This window comes from Suricata suricatta, chromosome 12, assembly GCF_006229205.1.
Source record: "Suricata suricatta isolate VVHF042 chromosome 12, meerkat_22Aug2017_6uvM2_HiC, whole genome shotgun sequence".
NCBI classification, from domain to species: Eukaryota; Metazoa; Chordata; class Mammalia; order Carnivora; family Herpestidae; genus Suricata; species Suricata suricatta.
The window spans coordinates 58,418,740-58,438,254 of NC_043711.1; the positions used below are offsets into that span (position 1 = coordinate 58,418,740).

Sequence of the window (19,515 nt, forward strand, 5' to 3'; positions counted from 1 at the left end):
CAAACTGAGGGCTGAAGAGGGAGGGAGGAGGAGCACTTGTGGGGAAGAGCATTGGGTGTTATATGGAAACCAACCTGGTAATAAACTATATAAAAAATAAATAAAAACCAAACAGTTTTCATCATAAAAAAAAGTGCTTCTAAAGTTTCTGTGGAAAGGCAAGATCTAAAAAGAATTCTAAAAAGGATTCTTTTTTAAAAGATTTTTAGCTTAATTTCTAAATAGTTGATATACAGTGTTATATTAGTTTCAGGTGTACAATATAGTGATTCAACAATTCTATACATTACTCAGTGCTCATCGTAATAAATGTACTCTTTAATCCCCATTGCCTATTTCACCCCTCCCCCCACACCTACCACCCCTCTGATATTTCCAGATGAGATAGCTGATAAAGGATTAGTATCTAAAAAAATTTTCTAGCAGTCTTTGAAATTTGGCTCTGTCTTTTGCAGGGCTCAACAGATCAAAGTTTTTGCTCTGTGGTATATAAACTCAGGATGTCAGGAAGTTGCAAATGCAGAACTGGAGAGTAATGATGTGTGATGCTTTCAAAACACACAACTAAATTCTGTTTTCTAAACACCAAATTCTGAATCAGATTTCTTTAAAAAATATGAGTTTTCTTACTTTAAAGCAAGGGTGTAGAAAAACTATTTTTAACCAGAGATTTCTGGATGCTTTTTGGAGCATGAGTTGCAGCTGTGGAAACTACTTGCTATACTTTTCTCCTCTTTACGATTGCACCTCCCCTAATTCAGAAAACAAACACACTGAGAATGGAAGATGCTGCACTTCTGTGATCCACTTTTCTCTTGATGGTTAAAGTAACTTTTCTAAAGCTTTCCAGGAAGTCTAAATGAAAGTGTAACCTCAGGTCTTAGGAGGAGTGTCCTTCTGAAGAGACTGAATTCTTCCCAGTTGTCAAATTCACGACTTACTGTAAATAGCAGATGTTTCTGGAAAGTTGGCAAATACAATTTATGACTGATGTAATCTCTTAAAATGTGCCAGGGAGATTTTCTATTTAAAGAAAACCCATTGTGAATCCCTTTGTGAATATTAACTCCCTCATTTCTTTTGATTACGATTGAGTTTATGTATGTGGGTTCACTTAAAGTTGGGGAAGGGGAGGGATGTACTTAAACATCTGAAAAGAGTTCTTGAAAATTCCTACATAAGTGTGTGCCATCTTTATAATGGAAATGATAATCCTATTGCAATCATTTTTTAAAAACACAACCTAAAACTCACGAACCACCAGCAGGCATTTGCTTATCTGTTTGCAGAGTTGTGTTAGGTCCCTAAGTAGATCTCTACTTAGGAACACAGTGAAGCCTCATATCATCTTGTCCTCATGAACCAGTGTGAAGTGATTGGTCCTCCCATTGTACAGATGTGGAAATGAAGGCTCCAACTTATGTATAGTGATGAAGATTACAGAAAGTGCCCCAATGCCACAGGGCATACATTCTGCCCAGGAAATGAACCACAAATAAGTAAGTGAGCAAATCCACACTGGGATAACTTGCTCAAGATTTTTCTAGCTGCTAAGGGGAGAATTATGATAGCACCCTTCACCCGCCCCCCATGATAAAGGAATCTTAGGCACATGGTTGCTGTTCTCAGGGACTTGTGACCCAGATAGGGAAAGATTTAGCAGAGTTAGCATTGTGTCCCAGAGTGGGGACCACTGGGCAGGTAAATAAGCATTAAATGGTATACGCCACGGAGTGATGGGGAGTGAGAGGTCACTGTGTGCTGGGGAATTGGAAAAGGCTGGTAGTAGGAAGTAGTGTTTGAGCTGAGCCTTAAATCGACCTAGATCCTTGCCAGCATGTTCTTGGAAATGGAATTTTCTTGTCCCATTGTCCAGTTCTTTTGGTAGAAGCTTAGTTTTTAAATGTGGAGAAGGGGGGTGCCTGGGTAGCTTTGTTGGCATTTGACTCTTGATTTTTCCTCACATCATGATCACAGAGGTGTGGGATCGAGCCAGATGTTGGGCTCTACACTGAGTGTGGAGTCTGCTTAAGAGTCTCTTTCAGATTCTCTCTCTGGCCCTCTCTCTCTCTGCCCCTTCCCCGCCACCCCCAATAAAAAAAAATAAATGTGAAGGAAGAATTTCCTTCCTTTCACCCCCACCCCCTTCATTCTTTTCTTCCCTGCAATGAAGGCAATAGCAGGAACCATATTCATGTGTTAAAACCCAACACATACATAGCATTTTAGGACCACTGTCATCCCAGACCCTGAGCTGTTCTTTGTGTCATGTTGATGTCATCTGAGTGGGGCAGCTGTGGAGGGTGCTTCTCTTGGGAACATTGTAGCACCATCTGATCCCATGCTGGAAACCCTCAAATGGCTTCTAATTCCTATCCTCTCTCTGAATCAGGATGCATTACTCTCATGATAGATTAGGAAAGTGAGATTTAAATTAGATAAGCAGAGTACCGTCTGTGGTTAGTGAGTGGTTGGACAGGATCCAGACTCCTGAGCATGGGTTTTCCCCATGACTCCAGGCTGCCATCCAGCAAAGTTCTGGCCAGATGTTTTTCAGAGAATCTTATTTTTTAAAAATAATTTTTAATGTTTATTCATTTTTGAGAGAGATAGAGGCAGGGAGGGGCAGAGAGAGAGAGAGAGAGAGACACATAGAATCCAAAACAGGCTCAAACTCATGAACTGCGAGATCATGACCTGAGCTGAAGTTGGACACCTAACTGACTGAGCCACCCAGGCGCCTTGAATCTTTAATTACCCCTGTCCCCAAAGGAAAAAGAAAGGCTCCCCCGTCTGCCCCAATCTGGAATAGAAGTGTGTAGGTATATGTCTGCTGGGGCAGGGTCCTGAACTGGCAGCAGGAGTAAGTGGAATCTTACTAGAGGTGAAAATACTCATGCCCACATGGACTTGTTCATTCAGAGACTCAGGGTGAAGCTTCACCATCTGTGTTTAGTTAACAAGCCCTCTGGGGGTTCTGGAGGATTCAGAAGTGCTAATTTAGAGTAGACAGAGACCTTGAGGGATAAAGCCACAAAGACAAGAGGTCTGTTCTTTCTGTAGGCATAGAGTCCTATAGACTCCAGTGTTGTCCTTCAGCCTGAGGACTTGAATAGTCTGTCATTCAGAGCTGTGATCCTTCTCTGCTCTGTGTTATGTGTTAGGCTGCACAGGTACAAATATTGACAGGACATTGGGTCCCAGCCTACAGAGGGACAGTGAGTGTAAATATCTCAGGAAAAGTTAGAGGGAGGTATGAGTTCCACAGGGTATGAAATGCTTTGTGAGAGTGGGAACATGTAGACCAGACCTGTAGGAGTGTGGGCACCAGGTGAAAGGCAGCAGTGGGGACAGTGGGACAGTGTCCCCCAGGCAAGCAGAAACATCGCAAAGGCCCTGAAGCAGGAAGGAGCTCACCAGATTCCACATGGCCAGTGGGGAGAAGTAGATCATGTATAGCCTTGGTGGCTGCTTGTTGAGCACTCCCTGTGTGCAGGGAAGGCATGTAGGGGACACTGCACCTGGGACTCAGTACTTACCTGCCTGGATTCCTGCCATCCATCAGCCCCAGGAAGGTGGGTATACATGACTGCTCTCATTGGCCACCCATCCAGACCCTGGATTTCTAATGTCCGTCTTGTGGCAGGTCTTCCTTCTCTGCTTTCTGCAGCTCTGCCTTTTTGCTTTGTGTAAACCAGGTATGGGATGCCCTGCTGGGGTCTGAGGCTATGAGGGTCTTGGCTCAAAGCTGGGCCATCCCTCATGGGATGAGAAGTATATTCTAGTGCCCTGGTAGCTGTGGGAACAAGCAATGCCAGTAGATGAATCCTGGGTGAGGTGTCATGTGTGGTTTGTGGCCCTTTCCACTGCTTTCTGGCTGTGGCTCTGGGAATGTCACTGGACCAGCCAGAGCACCTGGTAACTGTTTTCTAGGCATCTGAGCTGCTCACTTTTCAGGGTGACTCAAAGGGTCAAACGCAGAGTGGGAGAAGGTATTTTAGAGCAGGTTTGACACGCACACATCTCAGGGGGTCTTCTATGGGGTGGGTTTGGGGTGAGGCTAAGAGTTTGCTCTTATAACTAGTTCCACTGTGATGCCTAGAACAATCAGGGGCCAGTGAGCCTTCGTGTGCACATGGGAATAGCCCCCTCCTCTCATTGGACTACCCATCCCCATGTAGTGCACAGCTGTAACTGGCTGTGGATTCTCAGCTGGGCACTTTCAGATTCTTGTAACCTGCCCAGGGTCACTTTGTCTTGGTTCATCACTGTCCTTCAGGGCCTGAAAACAGGGGTGGGAAGAGCAGTGGGCTTATGTTGGGGGGTGAGGAAGTGGGGATGTAGGAGGGAGAAAGGGCAAGGCTCGCTTGTGGGGCAGTCACAGCTTTAGTTGCTAGGCTAGGGTGTGACGTCATCTGCTGATTATTCAAGAGAAGCTGGAAATCTGTGGTTTCAGTGTGAAAACTCTTGATTTCTAAATTTTGAGCTGATTGACACACACACACACACACACACACACACACACAAATACACACATTGATGTCAGGTTTCTTGTGTAAACCCAGGTTTTGCCACCAACCTCCTTCTCAGTTTGACTTCCTTTTGCATTTTCTATCTGCTATTTTTTCTCTTTTTTAAAAATGTTTATTTATTTTTGAGGTGGGGGAAAGGCAGAGGAGGGAGACACAGAATCTGAAGCAGGCTAGGCTCTGAGCTGTCAGCACAGAGCCTGATGTGGGGCTTGCATCAGTAAGTACTATTGGTATTAATAATTTTTCCAGATGACCTCAATCTTTGTTTTAAAAATTTTGAGGTATAACTTATATACCTGCTAAGACCCAGAAAGTTCAAATATATTTATTTTTGAGAGAGGGAGGAAGAGAGATAGTGCATGCACACATGTGGGTGCAAGGAGGGGCAGAGAGAGGGAGACATGGTTCAAACCCATGAACTGTTGAGATCATGCCCTAAGCCGAAATAGTTAACTGACTGAGCCATCCAGGTGGCCCTGAAATTTTTTTATTATAAAAGTAAATGATCGCTAAAATAACCCAAGAGGGAGAAAATGTAATTCACACACACATGCAGCTAAAGTATGCAAATATTTTCATGTGGATTCACCCTGTCAAGAATTATGGGAATCACATGATCTTATATGGGCATGTGCTCCCATAACTTTTGTCAGAACAGTTACTCCATCAAGGGATATTTATTAAAATCCCTGTAGCTTACTGCATGGTATTATCAGTTGATAACAGTACCTTACATTCATATAATGGCACTTTAACATTCAGGCTTTGTATTTGATTGCAGTCATAGTCTTGTGAGTTAGATGTGGTAGATAATGTATCTTCCATTTATATGGGAGGATTTTGAATTGGAGAAGATAAGTAACTGTACCCAAAAGAAAAAAAAAGAAAAAATGATATATCTGGGTGATCCTGAAGATCAGGTGGGCAGAGGGCTGCTGGCCCCAAAAGCTCTTTGTGGTTTTTATTTCTCCTGATGAAGGGGAAGTGAGTAATGAAAATCTGGCTGTGAGGACTGATAGGAAAGGGTGCCTGCATGAACCAGCCAGATCTAAGCTCACCTTGAAATTAAGAGTAGTGAACAGGATGTTAGCAAATGAACCTCATCCTACTACTCTTCAGGTTTACAGTAAATTGGCAGAACTGCCTTCTGTTTTTGTGAGTAATCATGTGATCTGAGCTTGGGTAACAGAGTGGGCAGAGCCTTCCGGAAAGTGACCATGTCATTTCCCATTATTTCATCACTTGGAGCAGAGGCTGGTTTGTAGGGTGCTGGCTGGACATCTGAGAAGGGATATGGAGACTTATCTTGGGTCACACCTCTAGCAGATTCCAGAGCTTGCTGCGTGAACTGTGTACTGAATCAAGTGCCTGTTTGCATTAGCATTCTTTCCAGCATCTCAGGTTAAAGTGCTCAGCCCCAGCTGCATGTTAGAACTATCCAGGGAGCCTTGAAAAACCATGGAACCAATTGGGTCAGGGTCCCTGGGGGTGGCCTGGGTGACATCCATGTGTGGCTAGAGTTGGGCCCACAGGTATGAAGTGCCTGCTTCAGAATATTCACAAGGGATCACCTGCACCTGTGAAATCCTATTTGTGTACTGGTAGTTTCATTTTGCAGGCTCTGACAAATTACCCTTCTTGTAGGGAGAAAGAAAGAACACTTACTTTTGAGAATGATAGGATCCACCTCAGTGGAGAGTAGCCCAAGCCACAGCAAACCAAACCTTCCCCTTATCCAACTTTAAAAGCACCAAATGTAACATCATAAAACCTGTTTTTTTGCACAGTCAATTGCTTGGATCAGCATGTTCGGAAGTCTCCAGAGAACATCGCTTTGATCTGGGAGCGGGATGAGCCTGGAACTGAAGTGAGGATCACCTACAGGTACTGTGTGTCCCAGTGCCCAGCAAGGTCTCCTAGGCTTTTACATCTCTGTCTGTGGTACACACCAGAACCAAACACCTCTGCTGGGCTGTTTATAGGAGCAAGATTGCCCAGCTTTGGGGAGGGCTTCTCTTGCTCACCTTGGCAATACTTGGTGCTGTTAGGTCTTCAGCATTTTCACGACTAGGTATTTATTCAACAGATACAGGTATGCTGTTTTGAAGGGGCACATGCACCCCAATGTTTATAGAAGCACTATCAACAATAGTCAAAGCATGGAAAGAGCCCAAATATCCACCAATGGATGAATGGATAAAGAAGATGTGATATATTTATACAATGGAGTATTACTCAGCAGTCAAAAAGAATGAAATCTTGCCATTTGCAACTACGTGGATGGAACTAGAGGGTATTATGCTAAGCAAAATTAGTCAGAGAAAGACAAATATCATATTTCTTCAGTCATATGAGGACTTTAAGATACAAAACAGATGAACATAAAGGAAGGGAAGCAACAAGAATATAAGAACAGGGAGGGGGACAAAACATAAGAGACTCTTAACTATGGAGAACAAACAGAGGGTTACTGAAGGGGTTTTGGGAGGGGGAATGAGCTAAATGGGTAAGGGGCATTAAGGAATCTACTCCTGAAATCATTGTTGCAGTGTATGCTAACTAATTTGGACGTAAGTTAAAAAATAAATTAAAAAAAAAGTTGCACTGAAAAAAAAAAAGAAAGAACTGGGTCTTTGGACACAAATATGACAAATGTTCAGTGCTGTGTGCTTCTGTCTGGTTCTGAGCAGGAGGTCATCTGAGTATCAAGGGGCATGTTTCAGCTTTGGAAATGTTTCCTGGTCCCAGGAAAGTAAACATGAATGCAAGCTGAATAAAATACATGCTGGAATAAACAAATGAGTCTATTTAGCATCTTTCTCCCAGTGCTCTGAGAGCAGCACCATAAATAAGATCAAGCCATTTCAATAGGGGTCCTCCTGACATTTGTATTCTTTGAGTCTTTAGATAAATGCTCCACAGATTCCATGTGTCAAGCACCTTTCTAGATGTTGTATGTGTGTTGAGGGTTTGAAGGAACCCTGTGTCCAGGCACAGTAACCTGGCTTCCTAAAGTACTGCCTCCTGCTGGAACTGCCTTGTTCAGGGATCTCTGTGGTCAGTCATTGCCGGGCATTGGTTTCCCCTTTCTAGGGGGTAACCCCCATTCCCTCTGCTTAAGTCTAAATTTATGTTTACAATGCTATCTCAGACCCACTGTGAATCTAAGTCATATGTCCTTTATCACTACGCACCCCTCACCATCAAGTGATGATCACTTTCCTGGTGGGCAGCTTGTGACTTTTCTCATTGAATCATTCAACAAGTTTCACTGAGTGCCACTGTATCTGTCAGAACAGGTTGGGGTATGTTTTAGTTACAAACAGTCCTCAAATGCATGGTAGTATGTGGCTGGGTGGTCACTTTAGACTGAATAGTCTGAGGAAGTGACATTGGAACTGAGGTCTTGTTGCCAAGAAGGAGTAACCAAGATTGGAGGGAGAATTCCCAAGCCCACCCAAGACCCTGAATAAGCCCAGGTGTCCAGGAACACCTGTGGCTGGTGAGGCAGGAATGAGGGGGGCATGGTAGGAGGAGTGTTCAGGGAAACTGGGAGCCTTAGAGCTGCAGTAACTCACCTGCCACTTGGGTGATTTGGGGGCCACTGAGCACCCCTAGGTTTTTGTTTGCTTCTCAGACTCAGGTTTTATCACAGACCAAATTTACCAAATCTGGTAAAAGTATACTCAAGTTTTGGATGCACCAAGATGATGTTTGTTAATCTACTGCAGCCTCTGCTGTCCCAGCCTTTACCAGTGCCTGCATTGTTTGCTGACCCATCTCCCCATCAGCCTGTACAGATAAATCTCTTTCCTCTGTGTAGCCCACCATCCAGCAGCATTGACCCCTGGGAGCCTTGGGCCCTATGCTAACAACTGGCAGAACCCCTATGCACACTTGAGTTTGGAGAATGCTGCTGTAACAAACAAACTTCCCTGTTCATCAATACTATTAGCCCAACTTGATTTACTTGTGATTCTTTAGTAAAAGGTTCAGACTTTGGAAGTAGATGAGCTTACCACTGGTAGCTAGAGATAAGCTGGCCCAGTGATGAACCATTTTCCTTTTGTTCCTGCCTCAGATGTGCCTGGAACCCAGGGATACCACACCGAGATAGTGGTCAGCAGCATTAAGAGATCCAGCTGGGCTCAGTCTGGTCTGCTGAGATGCGTGGTTAAATGTGAGCCATGGGGGAATTTTCAGGACTGCAGCCAGTTTGCTAAATCTCAGTCCCACTGTGCTAAAGCAGCCCCAGGCAAGGGACACACTTACAAGTACAAGCAAAGTATTTATTATTCTCTTTCTAAAAATAAGCAGACTTAGCCTGAAATGGTTTTATAAACCTTAGCTGGGCTTAGTACCAGATGACTGCTTATAGTTGCTGTTTGAATAGGAAGAGAAGTGTGTGTACAGGTTGTTTATAATCACAGCTAGTTTTTGAGAGACATGGGTTAATTATTCTCCTGGTCATTTTAGGTTTTTGATGTGAGATTTTCTTTCTCCCTGCTCAGAGGAAAGCCACCTAGACATTGGTGCTGGATGTCCTGCTGGCACATAAACTGCCACTAAAATAAAAAATGCTCTCCTGCCCAGTGTCTCATGTGGTGGCATGTCGGCCTGAAGACCAAGTTCCAGGCTTGGAGCATGACTCAAGAAACTGTGGGGTTGGGGTTCTCAGAGGTTGGTATGCTGGGGACCGCATCCACTTTGTCTGTTTGGAAGTTGGGGGTGGTCGCTCCAAACTCTTCCCGCACTATGACCTCAGACACAGAAGGTCTGGGACAAGCACTGTGGCCTTTGCTCTGGACATAGAGGAATTTGCAATCTGCCATTCAGAAGCCATTTCCTGCTGGCTGCGTGAGCTTGTGAAGCCCTGTAATCTCCCATCTGTAGGATGGGGTAATTGTGATAACCAAAGTGATTCCACCTTTAGGCACAGGGACATGACAGAATGTGTTGGAGGTGAAAACTGTAGTAAGCCACAGGCCGGGGTCGCGTTCCTTCACTGAGCCCCTCGTTGAGGCGCCAATTGTCTTATCCCGGAGGCGGGGTCCCGCACGCTCATCTCTGGCGATCTCGTTCGTTTGTCGTTCGGCGGCGGTACCTGTTTCGCTGTTTCGACCGCCCAGACCGGCAGGGCGAAGAATCCTCGCGGGTTCTTTTCCTGAGGGAGGGAGAGAAAAAGGGGGCAGGAGAGGGAGACGCAGAGAGTAAAGACAAAACTCACGGTTTTCAATCAGGCGAAAGAGAGAGAGCTTTATTCAGAAAACTGTCTCTTATGAAGGTTTCAAGGCGGGAAAACAAAGCAGCTGACCAAGGTCAGTTACCAGGTAAACAGAGTCAAATGAATATCAAAAGAAACGCCCAGATTTGCCTCAGCAATGCTGGGAAGAGGGGAGTTAGCACTGAATAATCCAAAATACAGTTTTGATCTTTTGTGCACCTTGGCCACTCCACCTCTTGCCCAGCAAGACAGACCCCAAAGTTATTTTGACCAGGAAATGGCAGTCTCCAGCCTCTAGATGCAAATCTTGTTTACTGGTTCACTCTCTGGAGAGTGACAATCCTTGCCTGAGGCAGACAGAATACTTGGCAGCCCCCGACAGAAAATAGTCCTTATTTTTTATTTTTATTTTTTAATGTTTATTTATTTTTGAAAGAGAGAGATGAGTGCAAACAGGGAAGGGCAGAGAGAGAAGGAGACACAGAGTCCAAAGCAGGCTCCAGGCTCTGAGCTGTCAGCACAGAGCCCTACATGGGGCTCCGACCTATGAACCACAAGATCATGACCTGAGCCAAAGCTGGATGCTTCACCAACTGAGCCACCCAGGTGCCTCTAAAGTAGTACTTATTAAAGAAACATGGTGATGATTATGGTACCTGCTACTGTTTATTAAGTACTTTCTGGGCTCCAGAACTGTTTTGAGCATTGTACCTAGTTATTTGATTTAAATACCACAGCTTGATTACAAAGGCATTATTATTGTTCTTATTGTTATTTCCAACATTTTATTATAGAAAATTTCATAATTTGAAATTTTTCAAGTAGTGCACCTACTGTCTACCTACCACATAGATTCTATGCTTAACATTTTACAATGCTTGGGGCGCCTGGGTGGCTCAGTTGGTTAAGCCTCCGACTTCGGCTCAGGTCAGATCTCACGTTTGTGGGTTCAAGCCCCGCATCAGGCTGTGTGTTGACAGCTAGCTCAGAGCCTGGAGCCTGTTTCGAATTCTGTGTCTCCTTCTCTCTCTGCCCCTCCCCCTCTCATGCTCTGTCTCTCTCTGTATCAAAAATAAATAAAACACTAAAAAAAATTAAAAAAAAATTTTACAATGCTTGTTTTTATCACATTTATATATCTATCCCTCCATGGGTCAGTGCATCTTATTTTTTGGATGCATTTCACAGTAAGTTGAAGACATTAACACACGTTCCCTGAGCAATTTGATGACATAACATCAACTACAGTTAATTGTGTGTTTATCTTCTCTATTTTGACGACATTTACATACAACAAAATACATAAGTGTGCATTTGCTGAGTTTTAGTCAGTGTATATACCTGTGTAACCCAAACCCCTATGAGATACATAACAATGACCACTGTCCCAGAGGGTTCCTGTGCTCTTTCTCATCACCATCCCTACCTTCCTGAAGCAACCACTGTTCTGATTTTTTTCCCAAATAGTTTGTCAAAGCTTTGTCTTACAGATAGAGGGGACTCAGAGGAGTTGATCTGCCCAGGGGCAGAGAGTGGTGGGGCCATGTCCCCAGCTGGCACTACCACCTGCTGCAGCCATTATCAGCAGCCTCACTGGGACCCGATGATGGAGCCTCTCAAACGGCCGATGCAGGGCTTCTGCTCAGGGTTTAATTTAGCTCATAGGGAATGGTCACTTACATGTCTCATTCCTCGGGAGCCCAGAGTCTCTCCCTCCTATGAATGCTAACTTTTTTTGAGGACGCATGTTCCTGGAGAATCATTGTACAGCTTGTAATGGGCACAAGTACAAGTGACACCTCCATTCTGCTCACCAGAATCTCCACTATTCATCATATGTCTGGGCAGATACACATGGGGTGCACTCACATACATACATTTTGAGTATGCTTATTCTCCAGGTACATTTCTAAAACTTGCTTTCTCTTTATGTTTGGGATCTGTCCTGGAACTTTCTCTTGGGTTGCACGTAGGGTCCTGACACCTGTTCTGGGAGCTGTGCCCTGTGTTGCCTGTGTGTGGACTCCACTATTCCTAATGCTGGCACATATTTGTACTCTCACCTCCCTCGAGTGGGGAAGGTCTGGCAGGATGGGCTTTGCAAATCCTGGGAAGGCCCTGTGTCCTCACCTGCCCCATCAGTTCCTTCCCTCTGTGACACCAGCTGGCACCGGCTCCAAGGTGCACCTTGCCAGATGGACCAGGAAGCTGTAGGAACATGCTCAGCAGTGCAGGTGGGCCTTGGTCTGGCAGTGGGGCTCTGGGAGGAGAGATAATTAGCATGATTCTGTTGAGCTCCCTCCTTCAGAGATATGGCACTTCTTCCCCACTGGGAAGTGAAGAGGCAGGAACGCTTTGAACTTGGCAGGGATCAGCCTGGGATGGTCTGCACGAATCTTCCAGGAAAGAGGAGAGACTATGACCTTAGGCTGGAGCTATGGCCAGAGGGTTGCCCCACTGCACCTTCCAGCCTGTCTCTACCCAATGAGGTGTCTCCAGAGCCAGCTGGAGGAAGCTGTTCTATCCTAATGAACCAACAGACCTTCGACCCTGGACCTCTCCTTCATCCACTGAGGCCAGGTGTGGGGGCTTAAACAGAGACTGCAGAGGCTAGCTGGGGCATGAATAAGCTGGGTGGGTCTTTGAGGCTGTGTAGCCTGATAGCCCGATAGGCACTGCCCCTTTCAATTGTCCACGTGTTCTTTCCTAGCATGGTGCCTTTTTAGAAGATTGTCCTTCACCTCTAGTTCAAGTGGAAAGATTCTAGAGGCCCTTGGGGATGGGGATGTGGAAAAACAGAAATTCCTGTCCTCAGGAAGTTGGTAGTGAGATAGATTATGAGGCTTCAAGATCATTGCCTGGATTTTGGAGGTCTGGGCTAGGGATTTCTGAAGCTGGGGATGAGCGAGGGCATAGAGTGGAGCAAATGAGGCCCCGTGCTGGTCTCAGTCCATGGGTGGGGTATACGTGGGTACCCTGAAACAGAGGTGGTAGCAGGCTGTGAGTGTCTTAGAGTATTTCCAAGGCTCAATTCATCTTTTGTCTGAGTTCTCCAAAAAGAGGTCTGAACTTGAACTTGAGCCCAGAGCTTAAGAATTTTAGCCCTGGCCAGCTCTGTGACCTTGAGGCCTGTCACTCTGGGCCTCAGTGTCCCCAGCTGTAAAATGAGGGACCAGATGAGACCTGTGCTATTCCAGCACTAGCAGGCGTGGCTCAGTGTGGTAGTCATGACCAACATAGTTAATAGAGCTAGATGTCCATAGGCTGCATCAAAAAGGGCAGGTGTTGTCTTCAGTGTGCCCACAATATGAACTGAGTTTAGTTTTCATTGTGGGTCAAGGCCCTGGAGGGAGTGATTTCTGTGGCTGTTCCATCTTCTTACTGGTGGGAAGTGTGCACAGCGAGGAACCCTTGTCCAGAGAAGTGAAGGCAATGTCAGGCCTTCTTCTACCCTGCCTGTCTCAGAACCCTTGGGTGGGTTTCGAGAGGATGGACTGCTTTCTTCCCAGATATGGTGGGCAGACCCTGGGTGTTATTGAAACTCTACATAGTCTTGTGCCTAATGTGGAGGGCCCACAGAGAATACAAGATGGGGTCTGCCCTTTGGGGTACCCCTCTCTCTGGGGCAGCTAGACCAACACACATAGATCTGGGGCAGGCCTGCAGCCTGGAGGCACCTCCTGCACAGGCTTCTTTGTTTCCTTGGCCCTGATTGTGACAGAAAGGAGGATCCCTGTGGGTGCCAGCAATAGGAAGCAGGACTCCAGCATGGACACCCAGTTGGAGCAGGATTTGGGGGAGTTCTGTAGAGGGCTGGATTTTGAGAGGCACAGGAGGGGGTAGTGTGATGATGAAGATAGAGAAATAATGGCAGGTGAGTGTGCTGTAGGGTGAGGTGACCAGGGCTGTGCTCCATACCTGCTCTGTCCTCTGGCTGTGTATAACCTTGAGCAAGTCATGCTACCTTTCTGACCCTCTGTATCCTCATTTGTAAAATGGAAACATCTTTCTCTTCTGATGGGTGGCTGAGTGTGAAGCATGGGGAATAAAAGTCCAGAACAGCGTTTGGGATGATGAGGATTTTGGATTTGATGATAGAAAGGCATGGAGTGGCCCTGTGGGGTGGCATTTTCAGAGTGAGGCCTTCACCTTGGGAGAACAATCTCTAGTAAGCTAAAAGGCAGCCCCTCCTCCTTCTCATGGACTTGACCCTTACTCTTTGCTCTTCTCCTTGCTCCCAAATTATTTTCTTAAATGGGAAAACTCCTTTATTAAAATATTAGGGCAATTGAAGGGGAGGATCCTTAATGGGTATAATGAGGTTGATGGGTGAGGTGCTTTGGGGTAAAACAGCCCTGTGACTGGTGATGTTTCCCATGGCATGGGCCATCTGTCATGCAGGGCAAAGTCAGTTTTCTCAGTGAGCTCCTCTGGCTGTGGGGAGGACAGGTCAGAGGCCCTGGGCTCATGTGCTGTGTTCTGGCTTCCCTGACTAAGAGGAGGGAGGTGCCCTGGGCACACTCTTTCCCCTGCTGACCTCTGAGTAACTCTGATTGCAAAACTTGGTCGGGAATCTGCATGCTGACTGCCAGGATCTGGTAGAAACCCTGGGTCACTTGAATTGTGCACTTATCTTTCCTTAAGACTTTGGCTCCAGGTGTTGAAACTGGGAAGGGTTTTGAATCTTTCTATATATGATTACTTATTGTTCTTGTTCTTCTTTTGGACCAGCTAGGGCTCTTGGATTTTAATATTTTAGAATGGCCAAATCTTGGGACTATAGCAGGAATAATGTACCCCAAGAGTGTCTACCTTTGTGGCTAGGGAAACCTCCTTGATGGGGACCCTTCTGAAAATTATCTGGGGGCAAACAGCAGCAGAGGTTTACTTCTGGGAACACACTTAAGCGATTTCCTTCCTTGGAGCTACATCCCTCTTCTGCCATGCAAGGGCTATGGGGGATGGTTGGATTGTGGGAGGTCGAGGGACACAGCCTGGTGAGGTCATGGTGCAGGCCCAGGGGTGGGAGTTGGGGAGGAGAGCACATACCAGAAGGGGGGATTCAGGCTCTGGGGTGGGGAAGGGGTTTGATGTATGCTCCTGAGGAGTAGGGACAGCTCTCCTGCCACAGTTTGGGGAGGAATTTTCTAAGACAAGACATTGTTGTGGCCCTGCCCCATGTTGGTTTCCATCAGGGCAGCACCGTGGACACAGATAGCAGTGGTTGAACCTCCTCACCTGTCCAGAAGTGCACATAAGGGGGGCTGCATCTTCATTTCTGCCCCTTTTCCCTCCTAGTGCCCATTTCCTCTCATGTTAGGTGGAAACAGAAGGAAGAGGTCACCATGAGGTTAGACGTGCTGTCCAATGTAGAGTTGTAAATCTACATGCAGTTAGAAGGGAGTGGGTCCCTGTCAGGCTGGGCCCCTGGGGAGGGTGATGATGCATGGCCCTCTTGGCTGGGGGACATGTATGGCACTGTACGCAGCCCACCTCCCAGCATGGTGGCCCCTGCAGTGCTGGCATCTGGGGATCCAGTCGGGAGCAGGGCAAGTGGGTGGGTGGTATGTGGGTTTGCACTGGGGGCCCTTCCTGTGCTTAGCCTTGTGTCCAGCCTGCAACGCTTGCCAGGCTGAATCCTTCTGTCCACTGCCTGCAATAAAGGGTACCAGGAGCAACTCCTGGGAAGGTTCCTGGTGACTGGGAATGGGGTGTGCCAGGCCTCCATCCTCCAGAAGTCATGACTGACCTTGCTGTCTGGGGGCAGCCCCTGGCTGACTGGGCAGGAGCTCACACTGATGGTCTTAGTTCACATTCACGGTCATCCTTGGTTTTAAATCACAGGACCTGATGTCCAGCGAGCTTCTGGGATAGTCAAACTTACCCACCTGGAAAGGTCAGAAATGGGGTTTGAGTTCAGCTTTGTTTGGCTCTAGCTGACATACTGGGGAATTTGAATCGTCTTTCTCCATCCTAAGAGATGAGGTGACCATGTAAAGGGGGCCCTGGCTGCTCTGCAGTACTAATTTGGTGACAGGCCTGACTCCTGGTGGTTCCTGGTGGTATGTGCAAAGAGAGGGTGAGCATGCTGACAATAGCCTTTTGCTGACCAGGACCCTGTGCTCCCAGCATCTGCCCCCACCACTTGCTGAAGCACATGCACAATAAGTGCTAACATCAGCTGGGGAGGAAGAGGCTCATCAGTCCCAGTGAACTCTGGGTAGCCTTGAAGAGGGACAAGGGTCAGCTACAGAAGAAGGCGAGGCTAAGGGCTGTGGAGTCCTGCCATGACTGTGAGACAGTGAGGGGCAGGAATCAGAGTGCATGAAGGGTGCTCTGGACCTTGGAGCACTTTAGAGGCAAGGGTGGGGGTGCCATGAGTGCTTGAGTGCTGGGGGAGGGGTGACTGACTGACAGATAGGTGCTGTCAGAACAGGGGCTGCCTGGTCTGGCACTCTCTTACCCTTCACTCTTTTTCCTGGCCCTTCTGTGGCTGTCTTGGACCTATTATTCTTCTTGGCCCTGCCCAATACTGTCTTGCACCTCTTCTGACTGTGGTAACAGCAGTGGGTCAGTTTTGAATGAGAGGCTTGACAATTTCCCATCAACAAATCCATGTACACTTCCTCTGAGAGGCCTGGAGTGAGTTTCTGAGCCATTGGCAGACAAGGTGACTCATTTGGGCCTATTCTCCCTGCTGGTTCTGCTTGGATAAAGTCTTGGGGAAACAAGCTTGCCTGAGTTAATGTGGCCACAAGGACATGGAATTTGGAAGAGGGCATGTGGGGGTCCTACCAGATGCAGACATCTTCAGAAATTCCTTGTGGTCTCCACACGTCAGTGATGTGTCACTCTAGTATCATGTAAATCAGTGATTTCTAGCTCAGGGAGTGCCTGACTTCCCTGAAGAGTTTCCAACAATAGAGACCCAACCCTGCTTGGGCCCTGTTGAGTCAGGATCTCCTGGGGGCCTGGGAACTTTGTTTGAAAATACATTTCTGGTAACACAGCTGCTTGTACCCATTGTAGGGAAAGTATCTGTCAAGATTCAGCTGTAGAAAAGGGATGTCTGCTTTCTTTTAAGCGAAAGGGAGCTTACACAGAGTGCTTACAAAGCCTTTGGATAGACTCTAGCCCCCACCCTCTGGGACAATCAGAATGAACTCAGGAGACCCCCAGGCATGCTGAGTGCTCAAAACACACCACTGTGGTTCTGGTCTGGGGCCAGGAAACCATCATTTTGCTGGCTCAGCTACTCAGTTTTCTCTTGATATCTTTGCAGCTAGTAGAATCCCTCCAGGAAAACCCCAGCATCTCCTGAACTGCAGCAAAGCAGCAGCCCATATTGTAATCACTCCCCATGTGCAGCTATTTGGTGTAACCTGAGTCCTACACGGAAGCCAGATGAGGGGTCTCTGAGGTGGTGAGTGCATCCCGAGGAGGCTGGAACAGATGCCAAATGAGAGAAAGGCACGGTGACTGCAAGCAGCTCTAGTCCAGCATGGATTTTGGGACCCTGATTCTGCTCGATTCCTGTGTGGTTAAATATAATAGTATGAGGACTGGGCCTATAACTGCCCAGACCCCAGGTCACTCAGGTAGGGCCTGGTGGTACTTCCTCTTGGTGCAGGTGACCAAACCCTCTGAGTCACTCCTATGTGCGCACAGCTTTTCAAGGTCTGCTGTAACTAATAGGCTCTGATCTTTACCCTGTCACTCACTTAGTCCTTCCACCAAGGTAGGCCCAGCTAGATGTGGATTCATTGCAGGACAGGCCTGCAAAAGGGCAGTCTTCTTTCCTCACTTTACAAACCTGTTAGTTTTCTGGATTTTATGACTAAACTGTCAGACAGTTTTCCAGTCTAATGTTCTTCTTAAGGAGGTCCTTGGCATGTTATCAGCTGGTGCAAATGGGGGCACTTTTGTGGACCTGCAAAAGGGTGCCCCTCAGAAGGGGTATGCAAACGGTGTCCTGGGGTGGGTGCCTTCCAGCAGGGCTGAGTTCAGCAGCCATGTGCAGGGGCCCTGGTGCCAGGGCTGCCATGGAGTGTATTGCACAGTAGGTGGAAAGCCTAAGGAAGCCCAGTTTCTGAACTTACACAGAATGCAGGGCCTTAAACCCAGGGTCAGGGAAACTGTGACCTGGAAAAGGGGGTAGCTTGAGTGGAATAAAAGGGGTGTGCACTTTGCCCTTCCTTTTCCTTCCATATGAATGATTTAAAGTTCTATTAACAATTATTTATTATTAAATGCATTATTATTAAATAAAATGAATTAAATAAGCAAACAGCAATTACTTTTATTTTTCTTTAATTTTTTTTATGTCTTTTATTTATTTTTGAGAGAAAGAGAGAGACAGTGAGAGCAGGGGAGTGCAAGAGAGAAGGAGGCACAGAATCCAAAGCAGTCTCCAGGCTCTGAGCTAGCAGTTAGCACAGAGCCTGATGCAGGGCTCAAACCCATGAATCATGAGATCATGACCTGAGCTGAAGCCAGACGCTCAACCGACTGAGCCACCCAGGCCCCAATTACTGCTTTTATGAAAAAACAGTTGAACTAACCTTTATGGACAGCCTCCATGGGTGTCACAGGCAGCTTTTGGGTGCCGAGGGCTCATGAGGTGAGTTCTGATGTCATAGGGGTTCCCTCTCCCGGCCCCTTGCTCACTTGGCCAGTAAATCTTGTTGGTAGCTGGAAATGCTTCATGGGGGAAATAGTCACACTGCAATAATTGGCAAATGCTATAAATCAGGGCTTCCCCCCCGCCCCTGAGATATTAAACATTTGGCAGCACAAAAGTGTGTTTCATGGATCCCCTTTTCATTTTTTTAAATGTTTATTTATCTTTTGAGAGAGAGAGACAGAGAGACAGAGCATGCGTGAAGGAGGGGCAGAGCGAGACAAAGACACAGAGTCTGCAGCAGGTTCCAGGCTCCAAGCTGTCAGCACAGAGCCTGCCACAGGGCTTGAACTCATGAACTGTAAGATCATGACCTTAGCTGAAGTTGGTGGCCCGGATCCCCTGTTCTTTTTAGAAGTTTCTCCAAGCTGCTACCAAGAGGCCAAGGGGGCACCCTGGGCCTGAGGCAGTCGTACCAAATTCTTATAGCCTCTGGATTCCCACCAATGTGGCTGTGTCTCTTTGCATACTTTCCTCTGCATGCTAATTTGGAATGTTCTGTGGACTAACAGGAATGCCTGAAAATAGAGGAACCCCTGGGTCCTATCTGGTCTGGAAGTATCTGCACGAGCTCGGCTGACTTTTGTCCTGTTGTTGCTCTTGCTGCCCAGGCAGCCATACCACACATGGGGCATGTGAAGCTGGAGTGGGACCTGAAAAACATCCTGTGGTTTTTGTTCTTTTTAAACCAGGGAAAGGGGAATGTTTTTACAAAGTTAAAACTTCATCCTGTTCCAGTTTCCACCAGGGAAAGGACATCACTTCTGTTGCTTTCCTCAGAAGTAAACAAGCGTGGCCAGCCAGTGGGTGAATGTCCTGCCAGGGCACCAGCTGTTTTCTGGGCTGGTGGCCAGGACTGGAGTCCCCCAGCGCACTCTTTTTTTTTTTTCCATAATATTTTATTGTCAAATTGTTTTCCATACAACACCCAGTGCTCTTCCCCTCAAGTGCCCTCCACCATCAATATTTTAATAAAAAATGTTTAACCTTTAAAAAATAAAAATGAAAATTCACATGTATATTCTGATTATTACTACATAAAAACTATATAAATAACAAAAAGAGGAATTGAAACACAC

The 19,515-nt window shown here is 46.6% G+C and overlaps 1 protein-coding gene across 2 annotated transcripts in view; it reads left to right on the plus strand.

Annotated features, from left to right (window-relative positions):
- Nucleotides 1-19,515, plus strand: part of ACSS1 (acyl-CoA synthetase short chain family member 1) — an 81,122-nt gene that overhangs the window by 3,607 nt on the left and 58,000 nt on the right. For both annotated transcript variants that reach the window (XM_029916486.1, XM_029916485.1), the window contains exon 2: nucleotides 6,320-6,416. In XM_029916486.1, coding sequence (XP_029772346.1) covers nucleotides 6,320-6,416 — 97 coding nt within the window. The remainder of the gene's footprint in view (nucleotides 1-6,319; nucleotides 6,417-19,515) is intronic.